At 35.1% G+C, this 10,025-nt stretch overlaps 2 protein-coding genes across 2 annotated transcripts; both read right to left on the bottom strand.

Moving 5' to 3' along the window:
- Positions 1–947: 947 nt before the first annotated feature.
- On the bottom strand, positions 948–3,610 carry LOC123711458 (chymotrypsin-1-like). Its single transcript, XM_045664066.1, has 5 exons — positions 3,527–3,610; positions 2,244–2,469; positions 1,889–2,123; positions 1,408–1,587; positions 948–1,133 (listed from the first exon to the last, which is right to left on the bottom strand). Exons 1-5 carry the CDS (start codon positions 3,576–3,578, stop codon positions 987–989), a joined length of 840 nt encoding a protein of 279 aa, XP_045520022.1. The 5' UTR covers positions 3,579–3,610; the 3' UTR covers positions 948–986.
- A 2,969-nt stretch (positions 3,611–6,579) lies between these two features.
- On the bottom strand, positions 6,580–9,462 carry LOC123711465 (chymotrypsin-1-like). The gene is made up of 5 exons (XM_045664076.1): positions 9,377–9,462; positions 8,618–8,843; positions 8,271–8,505; positions 7,767–7,946; positions 6,580–6,759 (listed from the first exon to the last, which is right to left on the bottom strand). Exons 1-5 carry the CDS (start codon positions 9,426–9,428, stop codon positions 6,613–6,615), a joined length of 840 nt encoding a protein of 279 aa, XP_045520032.1. The 5' UTR covers positions 9,429–9,462; the 3' UTR covers positions 6,580–6,612.
- Between the last annotated feature and the right edge of the window lie 563 nt (positions 9,463–10,025).

Here is a 10,025-nt window from a genome sequence, read left to right as displayed (position 1 = left end):
TAAAATACTTCTCCTACAGTTCTCAAATCATGGGTGTAGAACGGAAGAGAAGAACTGACAATAAACTCTCCGAATAAACTCTCGTGTTTTTACAACGTTTGTAAGGAGCTGCAACCATCACACCATGTTCCATATGACATTTTAAGTAATTATTAATAATAAAATAAATTAAAAACAAAGATTTGTCCTCTACCAGGAAGGAAGTATGGTGAAATAGGAGCACGCACTTAACTAATAATCTGATGAATTGGATGTGACGCAAACTAAAATTCATTAAAAGAATGCGCAAAAATAAATTCGCAATTTTGAAATACTCAAGAGCATCAGATTAAGCCATATATATTATGGTTCATCTTTATCTCCTAGACGTGCTCTCTCATTATCTGGCGATTATCTGGAGGGATTTCCCTAATCTGATAATTAAAAAAAATAGTTTTAACTTATTTGATTGATAAGCTCAGGGAATAGCAAAAAGCGCATGTCGTACAAGTAGAACTTGTATTTATTACATAATAATTAAAAAAATGCTTTAAAAAATCATTAACCGGAAACAACGATTTTTGCAAAGTAGTTTTACCACAAAATACACACTTTATGTTAATATTACTCATAATTAATATTTTTAGTTAAACTTATTTATAACTAATATAGGTATCATGCAGCAATGCACGTATTAAAATTTATCGACGAATTTTTCCGACTTAGGCTTGTGGAAATCGTCAGATTATATTTATCGTCATGCTTGAATTATTTCCTACAAAATAAAAATCATCTACGCTCGAGAATGTCGAGATGACGTTTTTTTTACAACTTTGCAGCCGTCCCTTTTCTTTACGCCACTTGCAAATTGTCAGATTAGTGAAATATATACTTCTTAGCATGTAATTAACTCACCCTAACTTAATCTGACGCACTCGAGAAAGTCTGATGTTTAAAATGAAATAAAGTTTATCTTATATATTATTCTTTATTTCCTGTAGTTTATATTACAGAATGGAAGCTTCGAGCCAGGCTTTGTATGCACTGATCCTTACGAACATGTCTGGAGCACCTTGTGCGCACGGAAGTCCCCAAGATACGATTCCTATCTGTTCTCTGGTGTCGCTCCTTACAAGTGGACTGCCCGAGTCACCCTGCAAAAAAACTCTACATTAACTAGATTTAGGAATAATTAAAACTATTCGTTGTAAACAAAGTATCAGTCTTATTACGGACTAAAATATTCCACTTATTCATACCGTCGACCAAAAAGTACAATACATTAAAACTGTGTAAAATTAATAAAATACTACGTAGACCATCTGACAAGAAAACAACTATTAATTCACCAGTTGCTACTACTACTTGCAATAATATATCTAAAGTATTGATATATATTTAGCTTTGTTTTCAATAAAAAAAACTTACGTTGCAAGTTCCATGACCGACAGAGTGGTGGGTACAGATTTCAATGTGGGGTTCCACTGGTGGTGGACGCGATGGGAAGTTAATTTGGGTAGCGACTCGTGGAACTTCAATCATACAGGCGAGACCATCGATAGTGGCCGCTTGTAGTTCCAGAAGCTGAGCAGAAATAGCACCCCCAGCCTAAATTTAAATTTACATTAATTAAGTGGTTGAATGTCACAGTCGAGTTGAAGAGTTCAGGTATGATTCTACGATTAGCTTATTTAATCTAGATTTAAATGGGAACTTTTGTATATTTGATAAGTAAATGAAATGGAAAGTGCACTGTTCTTCCAACCTGTAGGAATATCAGTCGTAGCCTTTGGCTGGACCGAAAGCCCAGTTGTTCATATCGAGATGTTATGGTATATCACGACGTCACTGCATTGATTGTAACCGCAGAATGTAGACGTCGCTTCGGAATTAAGAACAAAACCACTACCCGTATTCTTCCCCATCCATTGACAGTAGTTGCGACTCCATCGCCAACCACATCAAAGCTCAAGGTCACAGGAGAAATAGTATTAGTGAAGCGTATTGCATTTCTGGTTATGAGTATCCCAATGTCGTTCTTGATAGTTCTGGAGACGTAGTTAGGGTGGGTGATGTTCCTAGCAATGTCGTAGTGCACTCCTCCGCTGTTCCAACGATTTGTGCCGACTGTAGCACGAAGAGAACTACAAACGAATTGTAACTGAATTCTTTTTTCATTATATATTACCCTAATTACATAGTGTTTAGTCATATATTTTAAACTCTGGTAATCATCAGCTAAATATGGTGGTAACTTGACATACCTGCTTAAACTACCCCAGCTAAATGCTGCATCAATACAATGGGCGGCTGTGAGCAAATGTCTGTCTGTGATTATAGAGGCTCCACACCATAGATTTCTGACTAGCAATCCGTTGGTTAACGCCACCATCCACGGGACAGTTCCGGCAACAGTTCCACCGACAATGCGTGCATCGGGGTCTGTATGGTCAAAGAAGATGGACATGTCATCTTCTTTAGCAGGTTTTGCTGCAAAGTTTTAAGGTAGATATAATTAAACATTATACAATTTCGTATGTAATTTAAACCTAAGATAAATGTTATTATGTAATCAAAGTATTTATTTTAATAAAACATAACGATCAAATATACAGTACATATTTACAATTTTCTTAATAATAAAAGGGTATTTACTTTTCTTTGTAATCAAATATAAAATTGTAATTTAACTGGAATTTGACTTTTAACCCCAAATATCTCGAAACTAACTTAAGCGAAAAAAAATAAGTTTTCTCTCGGTGTCAAGCTTTACACCACCACCACTTTTTATATCAACACCTTGGCGTTTAAAATATTTTTCTAACATCGCAGTTGTTGATAGAAAACGAGACAAACACTGCTATAAGATACGGCAGATCTGAACAGAAACACTGCTCAAGACTTGTGAGTGTGTTGCCTATCAAATGGAAGTACAACTATCAAATTCTAAATAATTAAATATGATACGACATACACATTTGTTACAAAAATAGAAACTTTTACAATTAATGCAAGTGCGATGCTTTTATACTCGTATATCTACGATAATTAAGTGTTGACAAAATGGGCAAACACTTTTTTAACGGATTAAAGGTATGTATAATTATTTTACATAATTTTAAATTTCTCCCGACGTTTCGCGTGCTTTACAGCGTGCGAGGTCACGGTGAGTCACCGCAACACAAGTTTATAATAATACATAGCTTCAATCCGGTGAAAAAGTGTTTTCTTTAAATGTGTTAAAGCTATGTTATTAAATACAATACAAAATGGGCAAAGTTCGCATTGTTTAGAATATAAGGGTGTGAAGATTCATAACTCGATAGTAGAGCTTCGGTACTCTGTAACTTTCAAGAGCGATAACACAACCTTTTTGTACCAAAATAAAATTATTTTATTTAGATGAGGTGATTTTTAAATGTTGATATCACCCCTTACGAATACAACAGCCGGAATCACAATTGGTAACGCTATTGAAAGTTAGAGTTGAATAGAAAAATATTATGTAAGGTTAATTTTTATGTTCGGATTAAACGGACAGACTTACCCAAGCTTCCAACAAGGAGCGTTAAGGCAATTAGTCCCACTTTAAAAGCCATTTTGTGTTTTAATTAAGTCACTCGAGCTGTCCTTTTATACAACGATTAATATTATTATCGTTTTAATTATCACGGATTATAACTCTCATATCGATTTATTATCGCCTTTATCTTTTAATGAAAAACCCTATAGACTACGAACTACTAAGTACCCGTACCTAGCTGTACCCCCCTCCCAATATCATTGCCTGAATGAGATTGCTCATTAGTAGGCCCTGCAACTACGTGCCAATGGCCATACTACGTGATGAACGTCTCCACCTTTACCTGGAGCTCCCTACCATCGCCAATGGATGAACTTGGAGTCTATACGGCATTTTGACAAGGATTAATATCATTCCAACCTGTTGATGCGCAAAAGCATAAAATAAAACCCCATTCTCGACAAACTAGGCCCGTAGGAGGCCTCGAGACGTTCTAAGGAATCCGGATGATCTTTATTTATATTTCAACCCGAACCTGTCAACGACCTTCAGACCAACACCGAGATTGTAATCAATAACAAAATTAAACAATAACGTAATTTACTTTGATTTAGAGAGTAAATTTTTTATTAATAATTAAAATACAGGTTCTAATAAAATCTGCTCAGCATTTGGTACTTTGGTTTCGTTCCTCGGAAAGTTGTGAGTAATACCACCCCTGCTCCAACGATTTCTACCAACTGTATAAAAATATCAACAAAAAAATATCGACTTGTATTTTAAAGACTTCAAATAGTACAAATTCTGTTTTACGGTATACATACATACCTTTACAAAATACCCCATCATCATCATCATCATGAATCATCAATACGATGGGCTGCTGTGAGTAGATGTATGTCCTTGATTGGAGAACCCCACTCAAAAGACTCCTGAGTAATATACCGGTGTTATCAGTCATATCAATCATTAAAGAGTGCCAGTATCGGATCCACCGACGATGCGACGAGGCGCCGGATTTGGGTGATCAGAGAAAATTGACATATTATCATCGTTTTTAATAGGACTTGCAGGATATATACAATATAGTATACCACTTTAATAAAGCTTATTTTAATTACTTCTTCGTTATTGACACGGAATTTGATTGTTTGGGAATTATTTTGGCTTTTCCAAGTTTTACTTTTAGTTTGCACAACTGCAGACGCGACCAAAAACCCTCTTAAAAAATTGTTTACTATTAAACTGTCCCATGATAAATAACACTACATTAAAAGTGTTACTGTTCTCTCAGTGTCTATTTACAAACATCAACCATGGTTTAATAATTACCAAAGCTTCCATCAAGTAAGACAAACAATCCCACTTTGAATGCCATTTTTTTTTTTTTATGTTACCGCATGGATATTATTTTTATACAAGAATTAATATTATCTTTCATTAATTACTGATGATTTACTTTATCATCTACTACTACCTACTGATATACATTTTAAGCGTACGAAATATTTCATATCACGGGAGTATTATTTTAACACACTCTCCTTAAATTTAGTCGAAATCGTAAGCATGTCATTTATTTATATTTATGCAATGACTAAAGATTTTTACTATTATTAACAGCACATAATAGGAAATGCGCGGAGTAAAAAACGATAGAGGGCAAAAACTTATAGACTTTGCGATGGAAAATAAACTAGCTATTATAAACACCTTTTATAAGAAAAAAGCCAAAAGAAGATGGACATGGCGCTCCCTGGCCGGTCAATATAAAAGTAAGATCGACTATATTCCGTCAAATCACCCATAAATATTTCGAAATATAGAGACATTAAGTATAAACTTTAAATCAGACCACAGGCCACTCAGAGCTCAAATCTCACTCTCTCTCACTCCAAGAAGCATACTCAATGATGAAGAAAAAATTAAAATATACAGGGAAAATCTCAAAACTTGTTTTTCTCTACCTGACCTTAAATTGAATGAAACAGTGCAAATAACACTCTAATAAAACTCGATCCATGAAAAACGAACTGAAGGCTCTATACAAATTATCAAGTAAATATAAAAAAACGGACTACAAGAAACAAAGAACTGAAAAACTGTAATAGAAAAATATCTAAAAGAAAAAGGAAGCTTAACAAAGGATATAAACAGTTGAGAACAAAGGAAACGTGCATCGAAGGCCTGAAAGAGTCTGGTGAAGAAAAGTATAACCGAAAAGATATTATTAATATTGCAGCTGACTTCTACAAAAACCTTTATAGTGCATCATGTGCAGCGATTGGGGTCGGACTCTAAATAAATCAGTGGAATTCGAAGAACCACAACGTCCCATAAAGCCAATACAATGTACGGAAATTATATATACTATAAATAAACTGAAACCCGACAAGTGCTCAGGCAGATATTACAAATGAAGCAATAAAAACAGCCAATATCATACTGGCTCCATCTCTAGTAAAATTGTTCAATATGCTATTAGAAACAACCCCATACCCCATCACAATGGTCGGAATCTAATATTATCTTGCTTTACAAAAAAGGAGACTATTGGAGAACTATTGGAGAATATTGAAGTTGTAAATAAATATTTAAGAGTGATATGCCTACAATGACTAAGAAGAGAGTTATGGACCCATGCCTTATGAAATTTACAAATAAAACAAAATCAATGTAAACATCATCATCATCATCACATGTGAACGAGGAAAGGATCATGCTAAACATTAAAAAGGTAGACAAGATAAGACACATAAAAATAAGATCAGAGACCAAAGCAATTGATGCTCTAAGCGGGCGGGTCATGTAGCGCGCCTTACAGATCACTGGTGGACGATAGCAGTGGAGACTACATGGAGAGGCCCAGCAGACAAACGATACAGAGGTAGACCTTATGCTCGATGGGATGATGATATCAAAAAAATCGCGGGTCCTTAATGGATGCAAATAGCTCGAGATAGAGAAAGATGGCAAGCCTTGAAGGAGGCCTTTACCGGAGAGGGTTCCTGATACATACTAACTGTATCAGGTTGTAGATAAATCTTAATGCTAAATGGGAATTAAATAAATTTAAACTTATATCTTTTTTTTTTATTTCCTATTTTATATTACAGAATGGTAGCTTCGAGCCAGGCTTTGTATGCACTGATCCTTACGAACATGTCTGGAGCACCGTGTGCGCATGGAATTCCCCAAGATACGATACCTATCTGTTGTCTGGTGTCACTCTTTAGAAGTGGACTGCCGGAGTCACCCTGCAAACAAAATCATTAGATTAACTAAATTGAGAAATAATATTATAACTATAAGTTGTAAACAAATTAACAGTCTTATTACAAACTAGAACTTTCCACTAATTTACTTATTATTTTCGTTTTAAGTGACATTAGAACACATTAAAAACTACAAAATAGCCGTAAGAGCTAGCCGATCAGCAACAACTATTATTTCACCGGTTTAACAATGCTATAAGAAAATATACAATAAACCATAATATACCGAAGTTAATATACATTGACGGCAGTAAAGAACTAAAACACATCTGCATTTTGGCCAAAATCCATTTTTTGCGTAATTCATAAGAGAATTCTCGTTTTTTTGTTCTCGAAAAATGTTTTTTTACACCAATTTTTCAACGTATAAAAAGAAATTTAGCTTTAACTTTCATAGATAGAAAGAGTGAAGGTACATTTATTTACTTATTGAATATTTATATAATAGTACCTTGCTGACAGCAATCCATTCGTAATATCTCTAATTTTATAAAACTGGAAATTTAAGGTTAATAAGCGGAGCATAAAAGGATATCTGGTAGTATTTTGAGACTACTGCGGTGTTTTAGTGCCAATCATAATTATTATCTTGGTTTGTTTTGATGAAATTGGTTGCATATAAACAATAAGATTAAACATATGTCATTAAAATAAATAAAATAGTTAAAGAGTAAATAATTATCGGATCCCAGGTAGAAACGAACATAAGGCAGTTGACGCAGTTTCTTTCTTACGTTATTTCGATCGGAGTAGAAAATATATCTACCGTATTTTGCAAAATGATAAAATTATTAATAATTAACTTATACTGAATAATCGGTATTATTGTAATAATGAAATATTCCAAATTTGAAAATGATAGATTTGTTATTGTAGAACCTATAGCATTATTGTACTAAAAATGCTCTCCTGAAAACGAGTGCTTTTGTAGATGACCGTACGTGCTTTGCTGCCGTCGATGCTCAACTTTTTCATATAAAAAAACTTACGTTGCAAGTTCCATGACCGACAGAGTGGTGGGTACAGATTTCAATGTGGGGTTCCACTGGTGGTGGATGCGATGGGTAATCGATCTCGATAGCGACTCGTGGAACTTCAATCATACAGACGAGACCATCGATAGTGGCTGCTTGTAGTTCCAGAAGCTGAGCAGAAATAGCACCTCCAGCCTGAATTTAAATTTACATTAATTAAGTTGTTCAAGGAGACAGTAGTTGAAAGCCGGGTACGGATCAGCTATCAGCTTGTAGACTCTAGAATTAAATGGAAACTTTTGTATATTTGATAAGTAAAGTAAAAGGAAAGTGCACTGTTCCTTCAAAGTAAAGGATGACCCATAGCCATGGGCTGGACCGAAACCCTCATTGGCTCATATCGAGATGTTACTCAGCGAATGGAAATAGGTACTTTGTTAGTGCGATTTAGAGTATATCATGACGTCATAACGTCAATGCATTGATTATAACCGCAAATTGTGAGAAGAAAAGCATTACCCGTATTCTTCCCCATCCATAGACAGTAGTTGCGACCCCATTGCCGACCACATCAAAGCTCAAGGTCACAGGGGAAATAGTATCTGTGAAGTGTATTGCATCTCTGGTGATGAGTATCGCAATGTCGTTCTTGACAGTTGTAGGGACGAAGTTAGGGTGGGTGATGTTCCTAGCGATGGCGTAGTGCACTCCTCCATGGTTCCAACGATTTGTGCCGACTGTAGCACGAAGAGAACTAAAAACTAATTGTATTTGGATTCGTGGTTCATTATAAACCAAATTAAATCATGTTTAATAACATGTTTTGAACTCGGGTAATCATCAGCTAAAAAGCTCACTTGACATACCTGCTCAAACTACCCCCACTAAATGCTGCATCAATACAATGGGCTGCTGTGAGCAAATGTCTCTCTGTGATGATAGAGGCTCCACACCATAAATTTCTAACTAGCAATCCGTTGGTTAACGCTACCATCCACGGGTTAGTTCCGGCAACAGTTCCACCGACAATGCGTGCATCGGGGTCTGTATGGTCAAAGAAGATGGACATGTCATCTTCTTTAGCAGGTTTTGCTGCAAAGTTTTAAGGCAGATATTGTTTATGTTGTTTATTTCGTATGTAATTTAAACCTAAGATAAATGTTATTATTTAATCAAAGTATTTATTTAAATAAATCGTAACAATCAAATATACAATACATATTTACAAAGGGTATTTTCTTTTCTTTGTCATCAAATATATTATATGTTATTTATTTCAATTTAACTGGATTTAGAATTTTAACCCCAAATATCTTGAACTAAATTAAGCGATGAAAGCTTTACACTGTTTGATCAAACACTATGGCATTTAAAATATTTTTCTAACACCGCAGTTGTTGATAAAAAAACGAGACAAACAGTACTATGAGAATTGTGAGTGTTTTGCCGGCCCTTTAGGGTTCGCGATTGAAAGTTCAGCTATCACATTCGAAATCATTCTTTATGATACGATCCCCAATATTTTTGTACCATGATAAATCACAATTGGTAACGCTATTTTGTTAGAGTTGAATAAATATTATGTAAGGTCTATTTTTATGTTCGCATTAAACGGACAAACTTACCTAAGCTTCCAACAAGGAGCGTTAAGGCAATTAGTCCCACTTTAAAAGCCATTTTGTGTTTTGATAGTCACTCCAACTGTCTATTTATACAGCGATTAATGTTATTAGCTTTTTATTATCACGGATTATAACTCTCATATCGATTTATAATCATCGCCTTTATCTTTTAATGGAAAACCTATAGACTACGAGTACCCGTACTTCCCTGTATCCCTCTGAGATATCCACCTTGAATCAAAAACAAAATGAAATAATTGGGAAATTTACTTTGATTCAGCTAGTAATTAATAATTAAAATACAGGTTCTAATAAAATCTGCTCAGCATTTGGTATTTTGTGAGTAACCGCCGCTGTTCCAACGATTTCTGCCCACTGTACGGAAATATCAACAAAAAATTATCGACTTGTATATTTTTTTTTTTTTTTTATAAAATAGGGGGCAAACGGGCAGGAGGCTCACCTGATGTTAAGTGATACCGCCGCCCATGGACACTCTCAATGCCAGAGGGCTCGCGAGTGCGTTGCCGGCCTTTTAAGAATTTGTACGCTCTTTTCTTGAAGGACCCTAAGTCGAATTGGTTCGGAAATACTTCAGTGGGCAGCTGGTTCCACATAGCGGTGGTGCGCGGCAAAAATTGCCTTGAGAAAC

This window comes from Pieris brassicae, chromosome 1, assembly GCF_905147105.1.
Source record: "Pieris brassicae chromosome 1, ilPieBrab1.1, whole genome shotgun sequence".
Taxonomy (NCBI): Eukaryota; Metazoa; Arthropoda; class Insecta; order Lepidoptera; family Pieridae; genus Pieris; species Pieris brassicae.
This window is presented reverse-complemented; position numbering and strand designations above follow the sequence as displayed.